At 44.0% G+C, this 12,621-nt stretch overlaps 1 protein-coding gene across 1 annotated transcript in view; it reads left to right on the top strand.

The window, feature by feature from the left end:
* DNAH14 (dynein axonemal heavy chain 14) overlaps positions 1–12,621 on the top strand; it is a 312,531-nt gene that overhangs the window by 181,245 nt on the left and 118,665 nt on the right. Inside the window, 8 exon segments of the mRNA XM_047076479.1 lie at positions 1,486–1,644; positions 3,200–3,335; positions 4,920–4,981; positions 5,910–6,094; positions 7,284–7,412; positions 9,519–9,656; positions 11,118–11,285; positions 12,184–12,354. Coding sequence (XP_046932435.1) covers positions 1,486–1,644; positions 3,200–3,335; positions 4,920–4,981; positions 5,910–6,094; positions 7,284–7,412; positions 9,519–9,656; positions 11,118–11,285; positions 12,184–12,354 — 1,148 coding nt within the window.

The raw sequence follows: 12,621 nt of genomic DNA, 5'->3' as shown, positions 1-12,621 counted from the left end.
GTTATTTTTATCCTTAACTTTTACTACTACATACAAAAATATAACAACGTCAGTGTACGTAACTCAGTATCTTAGTGTGCCGTTCCTATGGGAAAACAGAGGTATTTCCTCCAAACCTATGAAGGTCCCACTTCCCCCGGTTCCATCTTATCCTAATTGTAGGCAACAGGCTTAGAAGAAACTGAAACCCTCTCAAGCTTTCAAACCCAAACCTGTAACAGGAATCTAAATGTCACAGCATCACAACGTCCTCTTCGATCCAGCACCATGCAAAGTAAGTTAGGGGTCCTGGTCCAGGCCAGTCTCTGGCATTCCCACAGAAAAAAAAAAAAAAACCCACATTTTCTTCATAGAATAATCCAGAAAGCATCTCAGAAATACCACTGGCTGTGTGAGGTGCTTTGGAGGGAAAGCACTGGAAAGCAGTTTGTCAATACATATCAAAATTATAAACCATGTCCCACTTTGTAGTGACCCGACAACTGTGCACATGAGAAGCTATGTGCAAAATGGTAGGCGTATATTACATAAACTCAGCCCAAGACCGAAACCACAGTAATTATCCATTGCTGGAGCGCTGGTAAGAAAAGTACGATACATTCATCAAATAGAAGAATATTAGCTAGAAAGAAGTCTCTGTGGGATAGAGGATCTCTTAAATGTACTAAATTTTTAATAATTGCTGTGCAGGGTACACAGTGTGGGGTGGGGACTAGTCCCTGGGATGGAAGGAGTGAGGAAGAGACCGCTGAGTGCATTCCCTGATGTACGTTTGAATTGTGCACCATGTGAATGTCCTGGCTGGTCCGTTTCTAGTGCTTCAGAGATGAAGTGAGGTCTGTGTTGTATTTAACCCTTTCGAGAGTTTTGGCTGTGTAATGTGGGGGGAAGAATTGGGATGGTATTCACAGGAAGCTGTTGTATCAAGAGAGATTTGGTTTAGTTTTTGTTTGTGGGTGTATGTGTGTGTGTTTTCCTATAAAATTGCCTATATTCAACGGGTTTTTACTAAATGTCAGTTTCCCATAGTTCAATCAATAAAAAGATTGGAGATACTAGTGCATACGTGTTTCCACAATGGAAAATTTCAGCAGAAAGAAAGAGACAGATCATGGTGGGGGGAGAAGGCTCACCAAAGGAGCGAAGTTCTTTAAAAGGACGCAGGAGAGGGGCTGTCTTCACTTGCGCTCCAGGGAACGAGGAGGAGAAGCGGGCAGAGCACAGGGGGGTGGGAGGGTGAGAGGGTGTGTACATGCTAGACTTAGGGATGGCGGGCGGGGTGGGGAGTGGTTTCCAGCTACGAGTGTGGACGAGATCCGCAGGGACCCCCCCCTCCCAGGCACTTGCATCGGGTTTCGCCTATCCGCACATGTTGATATTGCTTTATACCAAACAGACTTTTCCAGGAAGTATTTAGAACCTAAAAAAATAGCTAAACATTTATGTATAGGCTATTTGAAACTTTTTTTTAAAACTTTACCTTAGGAACTTCGATGCTAGCTGACCCGCAAGCATCCAGCAAGAACCTCTTGAAGATCACAGAGTACGGCGAGAACATCAACCATATCGCCACCAGCGACACGGTGTCCTTTTCTTTCCTCATCAGCCTTCTTTTAAAGAATTTCTGCCCTGTACTTCTCACAGGTATTAAAAAGATTTAAAGAAGGAGAATTTCAGAGGCACCTGGGGGACTCAGTCAGTTAAGTGTCCAACTCTTGATTTCAGCTCAGGTGATGATCTCACAGTTCGTGGGTTCAAGCCCCACGTAAGGCCCTGGGCTGACAGCTCAGAGCCTGGAGCCTGCTTTGGATTCTGTGTCTCCCTCTCTCTCTGCCCCTCCCCCACTCACTCTCTGCCTGTTTCTCTCTCTCTCTCTCAAAACTAAATAGGTAAACTTTAAAAAAAAAAAAAACAGGAGAATTTCAGGGTTAGGAAGAGGCTTAGTAATTACTTAGTCTAAACATTTTATGTTAAAACTTGGGGAAAAGATACGCCCTGAAAAGCTTTATACACTATATATCAATATATATTCTTACTAAAAGTATATGAATGCCCATTTCCCCACATGTTTGCCCACAGAGGACATTATTAGTCTCTTCATGTTTTCATTCCTTCCCAGACAGTTTCCAGAAGTACACTACAGGATTCATACATGCATGGCCTTCACAGCCTGTGGGCTGATGGCCCCAGAGGGTGCCTGATGGTAGGAACGTTGATTGGTTTAGCTAAATTTACTCACATAATTACATAGAAGGAAAAAATTAAAAGAAACTCCCTGATTTTTTAAAAATGTACACATATAGTTCCTCAACCCAATGTTAAGAATTTTCAGTCTTTTAACATTACCAAATGAATAATTCAATACGGTCCCACTTCTTTGTTAGCATTTATTTTACCCTTTTCTTACCATTTCTGGCTCCTACGCGGTGCTGCCGGTCACCAGAGGCAACAGGACGACACTCCGAGTCCCGTCCTCGGCAAAACAAAATCGGAACTCTCAGATAATCCACACCTTGCCTCCAATTTGGTCTAAGAAGATTCTTATTCTTACTTAATATTTGGTGGATTGTAAAGTCATGACTCCCCATTCTGTTGCTATAGTTCATCCTCTCCTCTCTCCCCAAGACTGTTTTGGCAAACATTTTCAGGGAAATTCATTTCATGGAGTAGCTCTGCTCTGCTAGAAGCAAAAGGATTTGTGATAGGTGTGAATGAACATTTGATTAAATACAACGGCTAACTCCTGGGGCATCTGGGTGGCTCAGTTGGTTAAGCGTCCAAGTTTGGCCCAGGTCATGATCTTGTGGTTCATGAGTTCAAGCGTCAGGCTCCGTGCTGACAGCTCAGAGCCTGGAGTCTGTTTTGGATTCTGTGTCTCCCTCTCTCTCTGCCCCTCCCCTGCTCATGCTCTGTCTCTGTCTCTGTCTCTCTCTCTCAAAAATAAACATTAAAAAAAATTTTTTTAAATAACGGCTAACTCCTAATCTATCCTTTTATAAGAGATGTAAATAATTAGAGCAGATTTCATATTTACTCGCTGGTTTACCCAATCTTAACCACATTTTTTAAAAAGGGAAGAAAAGAATCCATTTTTTCACGCAATTTTCAAGTAAAATGTTACTGGTTCATCTTAATATGTTAACGTCTATTCATTTTCTTGGCTATAAATCTAACCTAATGTCTTTTTTTTTCCCCTTAGGAGACTCTGGTGTTGGGAAAACCACTACCATTAATCAAATGCTTGAAAGGTTGGAGGGCCCTGGAGCATTTGATGTGAAATATGGGTCAATTTTAGGAGAAGTCCTGTTGTATAACGAAATTAAAAAATCAAGGTTGTATATTTAAACTCTAAATTTGATTTGTCTGGTAAAAAAAAAAAGTTTGCTCTAATGTATAAATGTGCCTTGTTTTAAAAAGCAAACCTGTTATGTAAAAATGCAAAATTACTCAAAAGAGGAGTTAAGAAAATCTTTACTTTTCCAAAGTATTAACTCCCAGATTAATTCCTTTAAATGAGAAACTTTTACATTTATTTTAAATATAACTAAATTTAAAATCTCAATTTTTTTACATAACAAAGTTATTTAAAATCTCAATTTTTTTTACATAACAAAGTGCAGGTATGAGCTATTTTCCTTCCTGAAGAAGTTCACCTGAAACATACAAATGAAGTGTGGCACGTAATGGGTTCTCTTGCACTACAAATACATTTTCTTCTCATGAAATACAAAAGTATTCTTTACAAAGAACTTTGTCATTTTCTATGTCTCTTCCTGAATTACAAAAGAAGGAATGAAAAAGAATCCTAGAAAAATGCAAAATTTTGAAGTTAATTAAAATGGTAGGTGTGCTGTTGTTTGGACGGAATAAGCAGGTGGACCGTGGGGACGCCCGCGTCGGGCCCTCTTGTAAACGTCAGACACCCAGGTCCGGGGCCCCCTCGAGGCCCAGCACAAACCCCGGCCCCGTGGCTCAGGCGCAGGTGCGGAAGAGACACCTGCCCTCCCTGCAGGTGGTCTCCTGGTGGGGAGCCTGGCTGATTCCCCCCAAGCCGCGTTCCCATTTTGCATCCGCACTAGTCAAGGCTGCCCTGTCTTCCCAAGACATCATGAATTCCTGCCCCTGTCTTTACCCAATACCACTCTTGGTCTGGGCCATTGTCACCTATGTGTTACACGAGTGATTTTGGAATAGAATCCCACTGACCTTAAATGAGGCTGTAAAAAATCAGAAAAACATTTAATACCATAAGAATTTTTCCTTATCTGAATTGTTATAGTGGACCTTAAAAAATAAATCTCACTCTATGCTCACTATCTAAACTGAACATTTTAATAAAGAAAGATAATATTAAAAAGAAACACCTGAAGCCAAAACCAAACTAGAGGTGAGCAGGGCTTCATAAAGGGACAAGTGAGTTAATAATGGCTCACTACCCATTGGAAATACCAATAGCCTGGAATCCTAAGAATTTGTTTGTTTTTAAAAAATTTTTTTAAATGTTTATTCAGTTTTGAGAGACAGAGCGTACGTGGGGTTGGGGCAGAGAGAGGGAGACACAGAATCCGAAGCAGGCTCCAGGCTCTGAGCTGTCAGCACAGAGCCCGACATGGGGCTCGAACCCAAGAGCTGTGAGACCTGAGCCGAAGTCGGATGCTTACCTGACAGAGCCACCCAGGCGCTCCTGTCTGGTTTGTTTTTTAGAGTCGGCCTGTGTTGTTAAGTCTGGGTATCGGTTGTGATGGTGACAGTGGTGACACGGTGTTACCTGTCAAAAAGCGGAAACAGGAAAAAATATTTGTTTCCCTGTAGGAGAGAGAGATAAACTCAACACCCTGACACTTTGATTACATTTTGTTCCTCCAGCTGCAGTGGTAAACAGGCAAATTTTGAATCTTTAAAACCTTTTGTTCCAACAGCCTGAAGCAGAATATCAGCATCTTGCTTTCTGAAAGTCACAAGACAGGATCCGCAAGTCTAGGTGCGTATTAATTACCTCATGTGTTTGAAAACTGCTTCCTGTCTCTGCTTGTGCAAGTCACGGTGTGCTTGTCAGGAGTCTCGGAACCAACACTTCCACTGATAGTTTCAAATGGAAAGTCCTGAAAAAGATCCACTCTCCTGTCAAACGCCATGCCCCACCCAAATGCTGGAATGGTTATGGGGGAACTTGCCAGAGAGTGGGACTCTGGCTTCCCCCGGGGATTCTGGACTAGGTCTACGTGTCCCTGGAGGCAGCGTCGGCCTGTTCTATTCTCGTGCTTGTGGAGAAGTTAAAATTCTGGATGAGCTTCCGGAACCTCGTCCTGGAGAGCCCTGACTGAAGGCTTTGGGAGCAGCCCCCCATTTCTGAAGAGGAAGAGCCAGCCGCCCACGGGGAGCTGCGGGGAAGCGAAAGGGCCTGGCCGCAGGGTTCCTGCCACAAGAGTTTTGGGGTCTGGTTTTCCCATGACATTTGCTGTCGTTCCATCCCAAGTGGCCGTGGTAGACAAGCCTCACTCGGGGAATGAATGGGTCCTGCTTCCGATGCCTTCGGTGGACACACCTGTGTGTGGCCTTCACGCCTCTCACGTGCACTTCCTTCCAGTAGATGCGTAACGTCTTGCAAACCTAGATATTTTTAAGTCGTAGAAAGTTACCTGTGTCGATTGTGCAGAAATGTGCAGTTTGTGGCTCTCATACCGTTGCATGTGGCCGTGGTGGCACAGAGATGCTGCACACCACATACGAGTAAGGAAGTCACTGGAAACATTCCTTCTGTCACTGAACTGTCCTCAGGGTAATTGCTTGAAAATGACTACAATATACTAAAATTATGTAATTTTCGTATTTCCTAACACCTTAAAATAAATCACGGATATTCTCAAAGTACTCTAAATTTGTGTTTCTTTCCATATTTGGCATAACAGATGGGAAGACTATTAAAAAGCCAGAAGTCAAAACTGAAGAAAGTTCACTGAAAGATAATAAAGGAATTATCGTCTCAACGATAAATTTTAGCATCAGTATGACCGCTGCCAAAGCCAAGGAGATGATCCTTAAGAAGTTAGTAAGAAGAACGAAAGACAGTCTTGGAGCGCCAAAGAGCAACCAGGTAGAGCCCTCCCATGCCTTCTGACCAACTTCACCCACTCACATCGTAATGTGACTTATTTTCATTAATAATAATAAACAGAAAAGGATAAGTGTAGCATAGAGTCCTGCGCATTACTAGAAAATGCACTTTGAAATGGAGGCTTTGGTTTTTGGTTTTAATGTTTTTTTAAGTTTGTTTATTTTTGAGAGAGCGCAAGTGGGGGAGGGGCAGAGAGCGAGGGAGACACAGAATCCGAAGCAGGCTCCAGGCTCCGCGCTGTCAGCACCGAGTCCGACGCGGGGCTTGAACCCACAAGCCGTGAGATCGTGACCTGAGCTGAAGTCGGACGCTGAACCGACTGAGCCACCCAGGCGCTCCGTGGAGACTTTGGTTTTAAAAATCAATATAATATGGTTTCCAACACGATGAATTATACTCATTCAGAATTACTAAAGCCAAAAGAAGCTCCTGGAATCTACATTAAACGTGAACAGAGAAGGCAGGAAAATGTGTTAGATGCCATTGGTTTGGGAACAGCGTATTTGACCACGTTTTCTTCCCGTGAGCATGGCTCGGGACCATTAAAAACCAAAATTTAGCTGAGTAAACTTTTAACATTTATTGGCTTTATTCAGTTATTTGTGAATCTGCGAGGTATCCACCTAGAGACAGAGGGAGCTCCACGAAGCTGTACGAAATGAACGACTTTTCCAGGCACAGGTCGCGGGAGCAAGGAGGTTACTCCGGGCCAGTAGCGGTTGGTCGTGGTGGTATCACTGTCCTCCAGGCTGGTACGGTCCGCCGGGCAGATGACCTCATGGTGCTGAGGGTCTGCTTTAAGATTCCATTCTGGGAGAGCAGACAGCTGTCGCTCTGGGTTTGGTGACATGGGGCTTACTGTTAAGTGATGGCTCAGGGTCTGTTGTGTTATTTTGAACATGACAGAAAGAGGGAAACTACCCACAGCCTCAGGGAACGGTACCAAGAGGATGACCTTGTGGAGTAGTTTCTGCTCTTCTGAAAACGTGCTGCTTTCTAAAATCCTGTCTTCAAAACGGAATCGGGGCTGCTGCTTTTCATAGAAAAACAGGGCTGTCGTGACACATGACTTTGTTCGCACGCCGCAGCATAATTACTATTCCTAATTTGTAATTTAAAGGAAGGCAGTACTAACTCATGTGTTCTAAAACCTTTTGTCTTCCTCAAGATTGTAATGTTCATTGATGACCTGAATGTGCCCAAATCGGACACGTATGGGGCACAGCCGCCCCTGGAGTTAGTCAGACAGCTACTGGATTTGGGAGGACTTTACGATACCAAAAAACTCACGTGGAAGGTACAGTGTACCTAAGATCTTGTTCACGTTAACTGTTGTTACTCAACAATGAAATATTTATAACAGCTTTGAGTGAATTGAGAAATTTAGAATATCCAGTCAGATGAACATATAGAACAAATCCAAAATCCTAATTTCACCCTAATTTAACCAATGGCACCTTTTGCAATTTGACATAGGTCCGTGGGTTCATGGAGATTCTTGCAGTAGGATTAAATATTGGTAAAAATTACAAGTGTCCTGTAGGTTTAATTTCTGGGTATATATAAATGCTCACTATTATCACATCAAGAGTTATCCAAACTTTTCAGTATGTTGGCAGTTAACGCATATGAGAAAAGCTAGTGAAAATGTGCCCTAACAAATACATCCTCACTCTCTATGGAAGACTACTCTTCATCTTTCTTTTCTTTTTTTTGTTTTTATAAATTTTTTTCGAATGTTTATTTGTTTTTGAGAGAGAGAGACAGAACATGAGCAGGGGAGGGGCAGAGAGAGAGGGAGACACAGGATCAGAAGCAGGCTCCAGGCTCTGAGCCATCAGCACAGAGCCCGACGCGGGGCTTGAACTCATGGACTGGGAGATCATGAACTGAGCCAAAGTCGGACGCTCAACCGACTGAGCCCCCCAGGCTCCCCTCTTCATCTTTATTTTCAAGAACACAGGGGGCGCCTGGGTGGCTCAGTCGGTTAAGCATCCGACTTCAGCTCAGGTCATGATCTCACAGTCTGTGGGTTCGAGCCCCGCCTCGGGCTCTGTGCTGACAGCTCAGAGCCTGGAGCCTGCTTCCGATTCTGTGTCTCCCTCTCTCTCTGTCCCTCCCCTGCTCATGCTCTGTCTCTCTCTGTCGCAAAAATAAATAAAAACATTAAAAAAAATTAAAAAAAAAAAAAAAAAACACAGATCAAGGATCTTTAGTAGTATTGCAAAGTTCAACAAATTCCCAGGGAGCTGTTCCTGTGTGATTATTTTTGTTAATGGAACCAAATCAGAATGGCTTAAGGTTTTTAAAAAGTAAATGGACATGCCTCATTCGATTCCTTCTCGGTAAATCACGAGCCCTGTGCTCCAAAATGGACTTTATCTGTAGAATTAGATGGTTGCGTTACAAACGGTTTCGTGTCTCAGAGAAACTTGGGCCCAGGATCCTGGACGGCACCCTGGCTGATGAGTGGTGTCAGCTCAGACACCAGACCATCCTGAACCATCCATTGAGCCACAGTGGAGGGAGAAGCCCAGGGAGAACCTAGGAGACTAAGGCAAGAGAGGGAGCAAGAAATGGGTCTGGAGGACAGCCTGGAGAAGTTCTGGAACTGAGAAGAAAGTAGTGAAACCGACCTTTTGTGGAGTTTCTGTGGCTGGGCCGGGGCCCCAGGCAGAAGCACAGCTGTTAAAAAACATTTCCTGTGCATAGATGAGACACCTGCAGGGCCCCACCCAGCTTGCAGGGCTGGGATACTTGTGATGTGACAGTGCATCCACGGGCTATGGCTGGATAGACAGTCCCCAAGCCAGCCCTGGCTTTTCTGGAGACTCGGTCACATCCCTCTGGTTCCTTGCTCATCACCAGGCTCTCTTCTCTAGCCTCAATAACATGTTGCTTATTTTCCAGTAATTGCTTTTTAAAAGATAGGCTATTTCTGGGGCACCTGGGTGGCTCAGTCGGTTGAGCATCCGACTTCGGCTCGGGTCATGATCTCGTGGTTTGTGGGTTCGCGCCCCACGTCAGGCTCCGTGCTGACAGCTCGGAGCCTGGAACCTGCTTTGGATTCTGCGTCTCCCTCTCTCTGCCCCTCCCCTGCTTGTGCTCTGTCTGTCTCTGTCTTTCAAAAATGAATAAATGTAAAAAAAAAAAAAAAAATTTTTTTTTTAAAGGTAGGCCATTTCTTGATGGCCTTTAGAAAGCCTCCTAGAAGTAATATGCCTTGGAATTGCATTTTAGGGTTTTGGTTACTTCTAAGAACATAGATTTCTGTTATCATCATAACTTTTGTTTTTGCAGTAAGGGATTTTTTTGTCTAAACAAATGTAAATCTTGGTTCGTTGGGGGCTGGGAAATGGGTGATACCTCACTTTCTGCATTGTCCTTTTCACTCTTCCCACAGAATATTCAAGATCTTTCTCTGGTTGCCGCTTGTGTCCCTTCAGTAGCCAGGAGGCACATGAGCCCGCGTCTCCTCAAACACTTTTCCGTTCTGGTGCTGCCGCATCCTTCACAGAGCGCCTTACGTACCATTTTCCAGGTAACACGTCCACTACATTTTCTACTGAAAAAGAATTTTAGTTCCACAGTGTGAGAGAAAACGTGAGAGTTTAAAAGCACTGATGTTGAACGAAAATTCCCTTAAGGGGATGGGTTTTACTCCCCCGCTTTCCAATTCTTTCTGGCCTGTGGTTGTAATTTGTCTCTAAATAGCAAAAATATTGTGTTAGTGTGCATAAGAAATACACGTGGTGCACACTTTTTAAAGATTTTTTTAGAGTTTATGTATTTATTTTGAAAGAAGGAGCACGTGCAGAGGGGGGAGGGCAGAGAGAGAATCCCACGCAAGCTCTCCACTGTCAGCACTGAGCCTGACCCAGGGCTCTATCCCATGAACATCGAGATCATGACAGGAGCCGTCATCAAGCCCCCCAGGTGCCCCGAGAAACACCTGTGATGCACATTTAACGCATGTTTGCAGTGTAGACCCTCAGACCCCATCTTCACAGGATTCTGATCCGGTGTCTCTGCGTTGGAGCTCAGGGAGCTGAGTCATTAATCAGCACACCTGAATTTTTGCTAAATGATTTGTTCTTTTTGTTTCATTGTAGAATACAAAACGAGAGAAAAAATCAGAAATGCCTTATTAGAAAAATAGCTCAACTTGAAATTAGTTTGATTAGAAAAATACATCTGCGGGGCACCTGGGGGACTCAGTTGGTTAAGCGTCTGACTTCAGCTCAGGTCATGATCTCACTGTTTGTGGGTTTGAGCCCCGTGTCAGGCTCTGTGCTGACAGCTCAGAGCCTGGAGCCTGCTTCAGATTCTGTGTCTCCCTCTCTGTCTGCCCTTCCTCCACTCACTCTCTGTCTCTCCCTCTCTCTCAAAAATAAATAAAAACATTAAAAAACTTTTTTTAAAGGAAAAATCTGCGAGATTACCAATTTCTTCGAAACTAATTATATGTTTTCTTCTTCATAATATAAAATTTAAATATTAAGTTTTAAATCTATTTTTCAAAAAGCACTTGGTAATTCTACACAATAACCCACACCTAAAAGAAAAAGTCTTGATGTAGAAGAATGCGTGTGTGCATGTGTGTGCGTGTGTGCATGTGAGTGTGTGTGCGTGTGCGTACATCAACCCAAACCAAGGTAATGGTTTTATCACTTTGTGTTTCATCTCATGATCTCTAGTGAGGAGCAAAGAGGTACAAGAATTGCCAGGGCATCCGGTGGGATACACACAAGTAGGGCATGAATATTCCCCAGAGAACGCACAACACAGCCCTCTAGATCACTCACCAGACTCGGACCGGCCGGAATTCTCCCCAGTTTGCGAGAACTGAGTGTTTGCCGTCTGCTCAAAATGGATTCGAGACGCTAACGGTTTAAATGCCATTAATCCTCTGTGAGAGCACACGCCTCTCCTTTCTATCAGGGATTCCCTAGGAAGGATCGTGCTTAAGATTTGGGGCTAACTATAACATTTCTTTCTAAAGGCTCATTTGGGAATGTATTTCTCTATCAATAACTTCACCGTCGACGTCCAGAGAAGTAGGGATCAAACAACATCTTGCTCTCTGGCTGTGTACCACCAGGTGTGCCAGAACATGCTGCCGACCCCCGCCAAGTGCCACTACGTATTTAACCTTCGAGACATGTTTAAGGTGTGTTTTCAGTTCATTCGCTAGCCTCGTGGTAAATGTTAAGGTGAGCAGATGTATTTTACTAACTTGATTCTTTTCTCCATTTCTCTGCCATCAACATGCGATTATTAGAAGGGGGAGAAGGAGAAATCCAAGTCGATTCGTTTTGCTATTTCCCAGCCACTTATCCCGGGAGCCACTTAGAAAAGAATCATTAAGATAATTCCACGCAGAGAATTCGGTGATGAAGCTGCTAAGACCGTTAGCGTATTAAGATTCTCAGCGGGGAAAGCACAGACTTGGGGTTTGCTCTCTTTCCGAGATGTTACTGCAGCTCTCGGGAAGTGAAAGCGTACTCGCATTTCATAAAGATGCTTGAATTTCCACAAGCCCTGCTCTTCACGACAGGAAACGTTGCCCGCGGTGCCGATTCGGTCATTAGCCTCGGTCAAATAATTTTCCGAGTGAAAATACGAAGACCAGCTATTTTGAATTTGGTCTTTCTCTCCTTGCCATAGACTCCATAGTCCGAGATAGTGCATATCATGTTTGAGTCCCAATTCACAACCTTAGGACACGTCAACCTTAAGAAGCACGTCTCTGTCACCACCGACACCCTGCCTCCAGGTCGGTACCAAAGTCCAGACTCGGCTTCCCGTGCTGGCGAGGCCTCCAAGGCGCCTGGCCGAGGGGTCCTCAGACCCTCTCCCTCCAGGGGCGATGCCATGCCGTCTTTCCCTGACTGGTGACCGGCCCGTCTCCTCAGAACTTCAGTTTGTCACTTGTAGAGATGGACGGTTCTTACCTTGGATAATTGCTTCTATTTTTACAGAATCCTAAACGTGCAAAAATTGAGCCTTTACTTCACACACTGCCTTCTAATGTTAAAAAGGAACTCTCATGCTGCCATCTCTAATAGCTTCTCCTAGGCTTGCTACAAGCTGAGAAGGCCGTTATCAACTCCAAAGAGACGGCGGCCCTGTTCTTTGTTCACGAAGCCACTCGAGTGTTCCACGATCGCTTGATTGACTCTGCTGAGAAAGGGCTTTTCTATCAGTTTCTTTCAAAAGAACTTGAGAATTATTTTCAGGTAAACTTCTATTTTAAAAAGTATTTCAAATGGTATCTTGGGCAAAAGTATTGTTTTCTAAAAATCCTCAGACATCTCTATTTCTTTATTTTAATTTTTTTAATTTTTTAATTATTTTAGAGAGCGCGAACGCAAGTGGGGGGGAAAGGGGCAGAGGGAGAGACAGAGAATCCCAAAGGGGCTCTGCGCTGAGCCCGGAGCCCAACGCAGGGCTCGATCCCACAAACTGTGAGATCACGACCTGAGCTAAAATCAAGAGTTGGACAG

Source organism: Lynx rufus, unplaced genomic scaffold, assembly GCF_022079265.1.
Source record: "Lynx rufus isolate CCGP_SWC_20201006 ecotype Redwood Valley unplaced genomic scaffold, mLynRuf1.p SCAF_15, whole genome shotgun sequence".
Taxonomy (NCBI): domain Eukaryota; kingdom Metazoa; phylum Chordata; class Mammalia; order Carnivora; family Felidae; genus Lynx; species Lynx rufus.
The sequence above is the reverse complement of the archived record's forward strand: the minus strand, read 5'-3'. Positions and strand labels throughout refer to the sequence as shown.